At 40.3% G+C, this 13,269-nt stretch overlaps 1 protein-coding gene across 2 annotated transcripts in view; it reads right to left on the bottom strand.

The window, feature by feature from the left end:
• Nucleotides 1-1,820: 1,820 nt before the first annotated feature.
• LOC135607470 (choline/ethanolaminephosphotransferase 1-like) overlaps nucleotides 1,821-13,269 on the bottom strand; it is a 36,607-nt gene continuing 25,158 nt past the window's right edge. The window contains exons 11-19 of one of the 2 annotated variants that reach the window (XM_065099328.1): nucleotides 5,906-5,975; nucleotides 5,075-5,138; nucleotides 4,962-5,002; nucleotides 4,787-4,871; nucleotides 3,065-3,127; nucleotides 2,809-2,867; nucleotides 2,657-2,709; nucleotides 2,218-2,290; nucleotides 1,821-2,125 (exon numbers count right to left, since the gene is read on the bottom strand). In XM_065099328.1, coding sequence (XP_064955400.1) covers nucleotides 2,104-2,125; nucleotides 2,218-2,290; nucleotides 2,657-2,709; nucleotides 2,809-2,867; nucleotides 3,065-3,127; nucleotides 4,787-4,871; nucleotides 4,962-5,002; nucleotides 5,075-5,138; nucleotides 5,906-5,975 — 530 coding nt within the window. In that variant the 3' untranslated portion in view covers nucleotides 1,821-2,103. Of the gene's footprint in view, nucleotides 2,126-2,217; nucleotides 2,291-2,656; nucleotides 2,710-2,808; nucleotides 2,868-3,064; nucleotides 3,128-4,786; nucleotides 4,872-4,961; nucleotides 5,139-5,905; nucleotides 5,976-13,269 lie in introns of both variants that reach the window. The other variant, XM_065099327.1, reaches the window with a different exon arrangement.

Genomic DNA, 13,269 nt, shown 5'->3' with positions numbered 1-13,269 from the left:
AGACTCCTGATTACTTGTGCCAGTACATATACATTTCATCGTACTCAACAAGCTCCGACTGGAAGAAAAACTATTATAGCTCAGACAAAAAAAAGAATCAGCAGCTCGTAAAAGCTTTTTTAATTGAAATGGAGACAAGGGAATATAGATGGACCAACTAAGGGAAAAAAAATAGATTTGATCGTCCCTACGAATCCTTTCCACCTTATTTCTCTAAATTTTAATTTTTGGTTGGAATTGCTGGTTACGAAGAATAGGAAAAAAGACCTAAATGCCATGAAATTATAGTTGTGCTTACATATAATGGTTGGTAAAGGCTTAAATATAATTATGCCAATGACGAAGGGGGACCAACGTGGGGTGGGGGTGGGGGTAGGGGGATTACTCACACAATTTGGACTCTCCCCGGTGGCTCTTTTGCTACTTCTACCGCTACTCTGCTGGGATTACACACTCGTTCGGGGATGGAAGGTTAACGTAATGTTGTCGAGGGCAGGGGATTGGGATATGTGAAAGGGGTGGGAGGGGGGCGGCGTTATGATGATTAGTCGTAATGTGCACTGCGAGATGAGCGAGGGGGTAATCACCTGCGTTCACGTGAAGGAGGAGTGAGTACGCGACGCGAGGAGAACAAAATATTTCCGGGTGCGTGTTGCGTGAAGCAAGCGCATGGGCATGTGGTTTCTGGGCGTATGCGAGACGTGGTGGGGCTACAGTAACAAGGAACGCTCTTCTTTTTGCTGCCCCTTCCCGGTTGGCACCGCACGGGGACGAGGGCATGACGAGCGAAAGCCCAGTCGCTTGGGAGGAGATGAAACGTGCTGTGGAACGTGGGATCTTTCACGGGCGTCTGTTTGGGAGGAGATGAAACGTGGGATCTTTGTTTGGATCTAATTGGGTCCTGCGAGTTTCTGGTTTCGAGCTGTGGCGGGGCCCAGTGGGCAGCTAGGGAGTTAGTTGCTAAGCCCCATTCTTAATGCAGAGGTGGTTCCGAGGATGCTATTAATGCAGCGACGGCTGATGCTCGGGAGACATGGCTGGCTCACACAGTGGAGTTTTGACGGCTTCCTCGCACAGTGGAGAGTGTGATTTTAGACGAAGTTTATTCATTGGATATAATAATAATATGTATAGAAGAGCGTTCAAAGTTGAAAGAGTGTCGCTTTGGGCAAAGTTGTGATGGCATTTTCTTTTTCTTTTTTTTGTGGAAAGGAGGGAAAAGAAACAAGTTATGATGTCACTCAGAACCCCCTGCCCTCTTGCATTGATCACTACACAGTCCGTGATTTCCCTCCAAACGAAACCATCCTAGTTTTCAAAAAATTTGAACATAGCTTTTTGCAATACATCATCATCTCATACACGTAACCATCCGACAAGACCGAACCGATGTTGCTTATGAAGAAGATCCGCATTGGAGGTCCGCGATATTTATCTAAAAGCATCATCATCTTTTTCTTATTTCGCAAATGGGGTTCTCGAGGAGATGAAGGATGCGATGGCTGTTCTAGTAAAACATATCAAGAGTTTGAGGGCGATAATGGTTATCTGAAGCCGGACTTGTTAGTCCTGGCTTACTCGATGCAGGGAGCCGATCAAATCAATCAACAATGAGGGACATGGCTGAGCAATAAGGGTGGCAGGAAATCAATTGGGTTTGCTCGTTTATACATGTCAGATAATATGAAAGTGAGCAGATCCAAGGAAGAAAATAGAGAAATAGGAAGGTTTTATTCAATAAAGTTTTTTCACAACCAAAACATTTTCTTTGGAATTTATACGTCAATTATCCTCTTTCCAACTTTTGTAGTGGTCCTTCATGTATAACATGCATTCTCACAATTGGATAAATTGATAGTGATACAACAATCGATCAGCTACAGTCAATTCCTACAGAGGACCAAAATAATGACACAACAATTTCTCATCTTATCTAACTAACGTGGCTTATCTTCTACACAGCATTCCCCACAAGCACTGATTTAATAGAGTGGGGAACCCATCTTATATGGCACACAGATTGAATGTCAGGTAGCCCTGCTTTCAGTAAAAAAATAATCAACAATAAACACGTGCACTAAGAACAGCACGTCAAAGTCTTTCTCAAGCTTCTTTCCTGGTTATCCTGTAGGTCAAACCAAAAACAGCACACCACATTCAAATCTTGCAGTTGAGTCACAAAATGTCAGCACATTAACAGCAGGAAAGTTTCCTAACCTGAAGCAGTAAATGCCCAGAGCAGTTGTTATCTCATGGATGACAGATGTAGCAAAATGCAAGTAAAGCCCCACTGTTTTGAATAAAATAGATTCGTGATGAAAAGCACCAGGGGACAAAAAAAAAGACAAATATGAAAAAGGGGTTCAAAAGCAAGAGTTGAACACAAATCTCATAATGTTTGAGCCAATCTTGCTCTTATGGAAGGGCATAACTTAATACTAAGAACATTCCAATTATATGCTAGTCGATCTTTAGCATGTGAAGGAAATATCAAGCCTTCTTTTATTATGCTGGATTAAGAAAAGGAGACAGACATTTTTTTACTACCCAAAATCAGAGGCATTTTTAGTTTTTTATTTGTTGAAACAAGCTTTCAGGAGTAACATAGAAAAGTCACTTCATAACAGATAATCTCAAGATGGAAAAAACAAATTACCTGTGAACAAGCAATACACAAGAAGAATGATATATTCATCAATGAGAGGAGCTCTGTAGAAAAAGAGAAAAACCGATAAGTAAATGAATTGGACTGCAGAATATTTTTTTTATTTCCGCAGACATGTTTTTTATGTAAAGGCAAAAACGTACCCATCATTGAGCCTAGCGGTGAGAGCATTTGCAATGGCAAGAGGAAGAAACAGTAGTGACTGTTAACAAAGATTTCTCAGTGAATATGTTCAAATGACACATCAATAAGAGTAGGCAAATAAGTATTGGCAACATCCTATCCACTAAGGTTTCAGAAATCCTAAGAGTGAAATGTGATTGATGATGTACTTAATAGAAAAATTGAGAACAAGAACACAAGATGCACAGAACCACAGCTTCAGAGAGAGGTGTGTACCATGCACATCCCTGTCTTCAAACCCTTGGGTTCATCGCATAGGTGAGCAAGAATCATCCTCCCCTGTCAATAATTTCATAATTCTAGTAAAGAGAGGAAGCACACTATCATATTTCTAGAAGAAAAAGAGGTAAAAATTGTAAAATAGATTATCACAAACTTATTTATGGACATGGCATATATAGGCAACTAGCCATTTACACAAATGAGATTTTCCAAACATAAAACACAAAATAAAAGTGACACAATGAACATTCAATGCCTACAGAAGCCAAATTCTTCTATTACAAGGATCTGTAGTACCCTAAAGATCCATAAAGGTAATTATGTTAATGCTGCATGACACAATGGTCTTACTCATAAATTCAATTATTGCAACTCCATGATCACAACTCCCTTAATATGCTATAATTGTATAGTTATCATTACCAATTTCTGTCATTGTCATGATGTTTGATTATAAAACATGTCATCCATTGTGAAAATGAATGCAACAGGATCTCCTAGTAAGTGTCACCAAATTCTGTGATGAATGAAAGATTAACATAAATGGTTGCACAATAATAAATGCACGTCATACTGTAAATGACAGGTCCATGTTGTATATTCAATAGATGATTTGTATCGATATAATAAGCATTTGAAGTAAATCAATTGGCATGGACTGGTTTTGGTCCACAGATAAGTTCTTGCCATTTGCAACTCTTCCCATGATTCTCAGCTCCAACTCTTCCCATGAATATGATGGTTATTAAAAAGTCTCAGACAATGCCTTCATATATTTCTGGTAGATAACTACCACACAGATAGCACACTCTGTCTATGCAAAATCTACAGAACTGAGTAATCTAAAGAGTTATCTTGAGGTCTTAATCACTGCTTTCTTCAGCTTGCTAAAATAAGCTCAAATTTCCTGTTTCTACCTTATATCATCTTAGCTCACTTTTGACTGATACTTCTGACCGACTACCCATCAAAAGAACTAGATCTTCCAGGAGAATAAATGGCCACAAATAAGATAACTACCATCTACATCGACAGTCTGCCTCACATATAAATAGTACAATCATTTTGGAATAAATTTCCCTGCTCCAATCAACCTTTCTTGACCATCGAACAATAATCGCTACATAGGTTGCAAGTCCATATTTTAGGTCTGATAGAATTCAGTTTGGTGGCACAACGTTCAGCGAGCAACATGCTCTTGCAAACTTGATGTTGTATTCACATGCCCCTCAGCCCAAAGCAGCCTAGTGGTACTAAAATAACCACCCATGCTATATATAACAAAATGGGAAATGAAGAGACAAGTTGAAGGGGGGAGAATGGTTTAACAAACAGTAGTACCATCATCATCATAAAAAGAAGAATTCAACTTAATTACAAATGCAAGATCCAAAGAAATTGTAGCTTTGTGGTATAAAATAGCTTGTCTTGAAAACAATTAAGCAAATAACTAAGATCCACAAGTTCCATCAGATTCCAGGCACATATCTATCTACTGCCCACTGTTGAACTAAGGAACCAGAAATATATCAAAGGTAAATGCTGTTTCCTTTGTCTGTGCCATGAAACCTTAGATAGGCAGTCTAGGTTCCAACCATGTCTAAGATTTGAGCTTCACAATAGCGCTACCAAATAGTACACCAAGCACAAACACACAAATTCTTAAAGTAGATTGATCGCTCAACAGTTAGCAAGTTCAGTGGTTAGCAATCTTACCACAAGAAAACCAAATGCAAATCCTGTTCCAACTATAAGCAAATGTGGATGGTTGCACATAACATCTGAAGGAGATAAGTATGACCTGCACAGACAAAGATCTCTCTCAACAACATTTTACAAAATTACAGCTCGTGGAACAGTATCCAAATAGTTAGTTTCATTGTATTCAAACCAGATAAGAACTCCAGTCATCAGCACAACGAAAGGAAATATCTGGCAAGAACAAATAAGTTCATCAAAAAATCTTGATAATGTGAGATGGTGGAATTTGTAAATAGAAATTACCATTGCTAGTGCGAGCAACATGCTTCCTTTTCTTGCTTGGACAACCTTGCGGACATTGCTAATGCTGCAGAAATAACATACAATAAAATTTCAACCATTACCAAAAGAGACTGCAACTTGCCCCACCATACAATTTGTTGATAGGTTGGCTGAATTTTTTTTCAGTAACTATATATTTAAAATGGATATGCTACATAATCGATATATCACCAGTGTATACTCAAGAATCTCTTTAAAACCAATTAAGAATCTTACATTACAATTCAAGCCAGAATATGTGGTGTGAATAACTTAAATCATCCCAACTTGGGACATCAACATCAAAGAAAGGGTTAGTGGGTAATTAACAAAAATATAACATAATTTTCTGATTTGACAGAAACAAAATCAGATGTAATTACTATTATTAACTCTTGCTAGATAATTAGAGAAAATCTTTATAAGCTCAATCAAGCATGCATATCCATCAACAGGCATTGACTTGACATGTCACGTATCTGCAAAAAATGATTTTCATCAACCAATGCTCCTTAATTTTGCTTCACTCCTTAACAACAGGAAAGCTACGCATCTGTTGCTCACTATGATCCAACAAGGACTTTTGTGAGCTCAAGAAACTGCTAAATTAAATTTCAAGCATAAATTTATTAATTTAATAGAAATTACTGAGCAATAACTATCTTAATGGTAAATTTAACAGCAAGATTGCGAAAGCATAAGTTATGAGAAAGCACATTTGTTTTTGGTTAGAACTAATTAGTATAATCACAACTAAAAGTACCAAAAATGTGTTTCTGGAAAATTATCATAAATCATGATAAAGAAGCTTACTTGGAGCTGATAGTTGGGAATACACCAAAAACAATCAAAATAAACAGCACAACTCCATAGGTTGGAATCTCTGAAAAAAAAATCAGGAAAAAGGTTCATTTATAGATAAGGATATGAAGATATGAGCAATTCATCATCAATGAACTGAAACAGAACCAGTTAAAATGTTAAGTAATAAGTGAGAAAAGACATGTAGTTATCCAAGTACTGGAGGACCATCAAAATAAAAAAGATAAATACAATATACATGTCCCTAAAGTTGCGTGCAAAGTATACCCTCTTAGAAATGATTTGGTCCAAGCACTATTAGTTGCAGTGCAGTGAAGATACATACAGAAAAAGAAACTGCCCAATATATTTAGATCAGAAAATGAAAAGGAATTGTATTTCATGGAATTTCAATGATGCTGGATATTACCAAGTCCAAGCCCAGACAAGGACACATCTGTCAGTTAAAATATAAATGCTTTGGCCAAACACTAGATATCTGACTAGACACTAGTATCTTAGCAGAGACAATTGAGACATTTCTTTTCTTTCCCTTTTTTCTTAGCTTTGGTTGCATTGCTTTTTCCGTATACCACAATATTGCCAAACTGGATTGACGCGCCGTACTAGTCACTCTAATGATCAATAAGGAACCAATAAATAAAAGTAAATCCTTGGGCATTGGAAAATCAAATTGAGAAAAAAAAAGCTATATAAAATTGTTCTTGGGCTTCATGATACAACAATTGCTGAAGATATGGAGACATAATGTTCTTCGCTTCTGATAAAAAATCAATTAGTACTAAAAGACATCTCTGAAGTCTTTATTGTTCTAATTGAGGGGCTCTTACAATTCTAGTGAGATAAGGATAATAAGTAGGATAACATTGAAGGTCAATATCTGGAATATGGATTGCAACAATTCTCCATGTCACTTGGAGATCCATTTTTTACTATACATCATATTATTTTCAATGGTTGTTGTAGAGATCATAGGAAACACCAGTTGAAAAGTCGCCTAAGGAACTCCTGTCTTTTTATCCAAGTCAAACTTAAATCCTGCAATCTGATTGTTGCATCTGTGTCAGTGATTTAAAAAGGCGCTCGAGCGAGGCGAGGCGAGGCCCGAGCACCACGCTAATCTCCTAGGCGGCGCGCTTCAAACAGGCGCCGCCTGGGCGCTCGCCCGAGCCCAGGCGCTGGGCGCTTCGAGTGAGTGCCTGGGTTAACCAAGGCGACCGAACCAGGATTTTAAATCTGGTTCGGTCCTGGTTCGGTCTCTGATGGTTAGTTGGTTCAATCGAACCAACTAAAATCGATATAAGTGAGAACCCAACCCTAACCCTCGCCGCTACCGCTCCCGATCCCGATCTCGCTGCTGTCGCTGCTCACAAACACTATCTCTGTTGCCGCTCGCCGCTCCTGCTGATCGCCGCTGTCGCTACTCACAAACGCTGCCTCTGTCGTCGCTCGCGCCTCCCGCTGCTCGCCGCTCCTGCTCCCGCTGTCGCTGTCGCTGCTCACAAACGCTGCCTCTGTCGCCGCTCCTGCTCCTGCTCCCGCTGCTGTCGCTGCTCGCAAATGCTGCCGCTGTCGCCGCTCGCGCCTCCCGCTGCTCGCCGCTGTCGTCGTTGCCTCCTTACACTCCGCTGCCACTGCCGCTTCCTCTTTTCTCAGTCAGCAGGCTCGGCACCCCCTTACACTTCCTTCTTCTCCTTTTGTTAACAGTATACAGTATACTGTTAACAGTATACTGTATACTCTTAATATTGTTAGGTTTATTTGAAATTATTAATTTTCAATACTATTAATAGGTTTTCTTAATTTAATAGCATATTTTAATTTAAAATTTTAAATAATTATATTTATTAATTATATTATATATTTTTATATTTTAGCGCCTCGCTTCGCTCGGGCGAGCGCCTAGCGCCTCGAGCGTTTTTGGACCTTGGCGCCTTTTAGCGCCTAGAGCTTTTTAAATCACTGATTTGTGTACATTATGATAGTACTGCAAGCTGACCTTCAATTCAACTGAAAACCAAATCATCACAGTACAACTCTGGATCCAGAACTTATTTTACATCAAATATCACCCGAAAAGCTCCTCGATATGAGTCTCCCATTTCCTACTATACAAGCTCATATCTAACTAAGAGCGGCCAGCAAATTAAATGGAACAAAATCTGAGTACCCAACAATACAGTTTTTATTATGGAGTGGACAGGGCTCAACCTCAATCCAAATCTTTTCTTTCCCTTTTTTCTTAGCTTTGGTTGCATTGCTTTTTCCGTATACCACAATATTGCCAAACTAGATTGAGGCGCCGTACTAGTCTCTCTAATGATCAATAAGGAACCAATAAATAAAAGTAAATCCTTGGGCATTGGAAAATCAAATTGAGAAAAAAAAGCTATATAAAATTGTTCTTGGGCTTCATGATACAACAATTGCTGAAGATATGGAGACAATGTTCTTTGCTTCTGATAAAAAATCAATTAATACTAAAAGACATCTCTGAAGTCTTTATTGTTCTAATTGAGGGGCTCTTACAATTCTAGTGAGATAAGGATAATAAGTAGGATAACATTGATGGCCAATAGCTGGAATATGGATTGCAACAATTCTCCATGTTGCTAGGAGATCCATTTTTTACTATACATCATATTATTTTCAAAGGTTGTTGTAGAGATCATAGGAAACACCAGTTGAAAAGTCGCCTAAGGAACTCCTGTCTTTTTATCCAAGTCAAACTTAAATCGTGCAATCTGATTGTTGCATCCATATACAGTATGATAGTATTGCAAGCTGACCTTCAGTTCAACTGAAAACCAAATCATCACAGTACAACTCTGGATCCAGAACTTATTTTACATCAAATATCACCTGAAAAGCTCCTCGATATGAGTCTCCCATTTCCTACTATACAAGCTCATATCTAACTAAGAGCGGCCAGAAAATTAAATGGAACAAAATCTGAGTACCCAACCATACAGTTTATTATGGAGTGGACAGGGCTCAACCTCAATCCAACTCAAGCCTAGACCAGACCAGCCAAGATCTTTTGGCTCTCATTGGGCTGCCACAGCAGTTCAGCTGTTACCTTACAGGCTGGACTTGTCCTGTATAAGGCCTGAAATGGGATTGGATACTTCACGATGCATGTTTACAGCTTATAGATAGTTCAGGCAGTAATGACAATGGATTTGGAAGGGAGAAGATTGGTATTTGGCTCTGAAAAGGATTCCTAAACAGACAAAAAAAGGTGGGGAGGGGGGGGGGGGGGGGGGCAGCCCATAGATACAACTTAGCTCCACTAGTAAATGGTAGTCCGTATATGTGTCACATAACACCAAGAGGGCATGCTACTGGATTGTCTTCTCCTCTTTTATGCAAAAATTTAGTTCAATTAGTAGAACTTAATTGTTACTTGTTAGTTCATAACTTTGAATGTTTCTTCTCTTCCTTGAACTAGAAAGAGTGTTAGTAAAAGGAACCATTCCTAACAGTTCTTCCGGATCCAGTTTGTACAACCTCTCCAAATGCTCATGTTCTTTAGTCCCTATTCAAGAGGGTTTCTTCAATTTGAAATAGAAGGTATATTCTACAACACAAAGACACATTTCACGTGCATATACAGTTCATAAGCCGAAACTTTTTTCTGAAGTGGCAATCGCAATAAACAATGTACCACTTTTCATGTTGGCCATAACAAGTTGAAGTCCATAAATCATGTGTGACGAACTAAACTTAAATTCCAAAGTTCAAACAAAGTCATAAGTGTATAAAATTCACATTCATGTTTCTGTCACACTATCAAGATCTAAAAGCTTCATCAAAGTATCATTTTTATGCTTGAACCGTTTCTAGGTACCTGCTCATCAAGGCACCTTAAAGATAATATCCACGTCAAATGTTTTAACTTCAAAGATATTTAAACATAATTGTATGCAAGTCTCTCATTAATCTGTAGTTCAAAAAACTAATCCAATCTTTTATAAACCTGATAGAGTTCACAGTCAAATATCCTTTAAGGATTGTACATGTTGACATGTGGCTTCCCAGATAAATATAACAATGTATTATAATCAACATGTCATTGAGACAACTATCATTGAGACAAGGAAATTTTGCTTGTCTCAATCAACTCTCAATGATACAATCAACTCTTTATCTGTCAACTGTTAGGATCGAGAGCACTAAGAGGGGGGGGGGGTGAATTAGTGCAGCAGAAATCTTACAGTGATTAAAAACCAAAAGCTGCGTTCGTTCAATAAAAGCTATTATGATGCAAAAGCTAATTCTCAGTTTGTATCTAAGTGCAGTTTGCGTCTAAGCGCAGATTGCGTCTACGCGCAGTTTGCGTCTAAACACAGTTTGCGTCTAAGCGCAGTTTGCGTCTAAACACAGTTTGCGTCTAAGCGCAGTTTTGCGTCTAAGCGCAGTTTACGTCTAAACTCAGATTTACGTCTAAACGCAGTTTTACGTCTAAACGCAGATTTACGTCTAAACGCAGATTTACGTCTAAACTTTGAAACTCGTTTGTATACTCGCAGAAGGCAGTATGCAGTTGAAATCAAGACGTAAACGTGAACTGAGAACTGATGATTGTGAGAGGAAAGCCGATTTACGTCTAAATGCAGTTTTACGTCTAAATGTTGAAACTCGTTCGTAAAATTGTAGAGGACAGTTTGCAGTTATCAATAGGATCAAAATGTAAGTGTAAACTGCAAAGAAACTCTTTCGTAAAAGCACGGAAAACAGTTCTGCAGAATCAAACGTAAACGTAAACTGTAATGTACGAAAATACGAATTTACGTCTGAATGCAGATTCGGAAGAACAGCACTTAGAACTTGTTCGTGAGAGCGCAGAGAGCAGTAGTAATGGAGGAGGTTTGCAGTAATGATAAAGTGCTCAAAAATAAACGCAAACCAGAGATTTAGAGTGGTTCGGTCAGCCTTGACCTACTCCACTTTTGGCTTCCTCCACCGACGAGGTTGCCGACGTCAACTAGGGGCCTTCCTTCAATAGGCGAAGGCCAAACTTCCCTTTTACAGTTTCTCTCCTTTTGACAGGCTCAGGAGACAACCTTTACAGACCTTTCTCTCCTCACTTTACAACTGAAAACTTGAAGAACAGAAGGAGGAGACTTAAAGGCTTTACAACACTTTTGAGCTCTTAGAATCACAGAAAAGATCAAGATTTCGGTGTAGGTCTGTATCTTTTCAGTGCTGAATGGGTGGGGTATTTATAGGCCCCAACCCAATTCAAATTTCGAGCTCAAAACGATCAAATCCCGGAATTCCGGGATCAGGCGGTTGCACCTCTTGACTGGAGAGGTGGCACCGCCTGGCAGAGCTCAAAGTCTGAGCTCAGGCGGTTGCACCTCTCGACTGGAGAGGTGGCACCGCCTGGCAGAGCTCGAAGACTGAGCTCGGACGGTTCCACCTTCTCTGTCAGGGGTGGTTGCACCTTCCTGCCAGAGCTCGAAGACCGAGCTCAGGCGGTGCATCTCCTGACCAGAGAAGTTTCTCTTCTCTGCCAGAGGTGATCGCCCCTTTCTGCCAGAGGTGGTTGGACCTCTCTGCCAGAGGTGGTTGCACCTCTCTGCCAGAGCTCGAAGACTGAGCTTAGGCTGTGCATCTCCTGGCCAGAGAGGTCGTACTTCTCTTCCAGAGCTCGAAGACTGAGCTCGGTGATTGCATCACCAGGCAGAGCTCGAAACTTGAGCTCAGGCGGTGCTACCGCTTGACAGAGGAGGTTGCACCGCCCAGTCTCGCTTAGAGACTGAGCCCTGGGCGGTTGCACCTCTTGGCTGGGGCGGTTGCACCGCCCAGTCTCGCTGGGAGACTTAGCCTGGGCAGTGGCACCTCCCTGCCTGGGCGGTTGCACCTCCCACAGCTACTTGGGTTCGAATGGGTTGAACCATTCGACCCAACTTGAGTTCTTCAGGGGCCCAATTGCCCCAGGATTAAGCTAATGGGATCACCTCCCATTTCTAACTTAATCACCGTGCTAACTACGATTAAATCTAAGACAATTTCTGCAGCTTTGCTTCGGTACGTCAATCGCTTCTTCCGGCGAGTTTCCGGCGAACTTCCGTCGATCATCCGATGAACCCTCGGTGATGCTTCTGCGGACTTCCGGCAAACTCCTGGACTTTGCGACGATCCACTTGGCGAGTTCCGACGAGCTTCGCTTGGCAAGCTTCTGGACTTCTCAGATCTGTTCTCACAGAACCTCCGACGACCGTCCGTACTTCCGTCGAACTCTCGAACTCCCAACGTGATCATGAACTTGACTCCGGCGCAACTCCTGCTGCTTGTCTATCTTTCATCGTAGTTAATCCTGCACACTTAAAACAAAACTTCGATTGAGACAATTAATCCTAAGCAATTAACCAAGTTGTCCGGCATGTCATTGGTCCCTCGACGCTTCGTCTGATTCTTCGGCGCATCGTCCTCTCCTGCGGCCTATTGCCCAATCGGCCAGTTGACTCCGCAACTCCGATATCCTTGGCACAATACCCGCTCTACTTGGCCCGATGCCCGAGTCCACGGCCCGAAGCCTTCTGTCGATACGTCGACCGATCCACCGGCCCGACGTCCAATCTTCTGACATGTTCCTCCGGCACAACATGATTTTCCTGCTTTAATTGTCTCATCCTGATCAAAGCATCCTGCGTCACTCAAAACGCAGATTAAATCATAAACATATATCAAGTAGTTTCATCATCAAAATACGAGATTCAACAATCTCCCCCTTTTTGATGATGACAACCACTTGATGACGGAGTTAAACTTAACTCCCGGAGTTTAAACAAACTCCCCCTATCAATATGCCATATTGATAGAACCTTGAATTCAACCTGAATTCAAGTCATTGCAATATTCATCATGAATACTTGCAACACGTCAACATGAACATATGCATAAACTTATGCATCACATGTCATGTCATCAACATACTTCTCCCCCTTTGTCATCAACAAAAAGGAGAAGTACCACAATCAAGTGTTTGTGATATTGGTTCAATTCATTGCATGAAAAACATAGTATCAAGTTTTATCATCATGCAGTTTTGAAGCCAGAAAATTTAGCAAATGTTACATCATGCTTAGAATATTCAGGCTATCAAGTTTTAAATATGCAAGTTTTACAGCATACAAGATAGCACTTTTAGAACATGCAAGCTAGCAGTTTTGAGATGTTCAAGAAAGCAACTCTTGCTTCTTGAGATATGCAAATTTGTCAAGTTTTGCTAGATGTGCAAGTTAGCATTTTTGCCTCTTGAGATAGGCAAGATAGCACATATGCTTCTTTTGAGATAGCAACTTTTCGCTTCTCTTTAGACTACAAGCTAGCAATTTTTACGATAT

This window comes from Musa acuminata, chromosome BXJ2-3, assembly GCF_036884655.1.
Source record: "Musa acuminata AAA Group cultivar baxijiao chromosome BXJ2-3, Cavendish_Baxijiao_AAA, whole genome shotgun sequence".
NCBI lineage: Eukaryota > Viridiplantae > Streptophyta > Magnoliopsida > Zingiberales > Musaceae > Musa > Musa acuminata.
The sequence above is the reverse complement of the archived record's forward strand: the minus strand, read 5'-3'. Positions and strand labels throughout refer to the sequence as shown.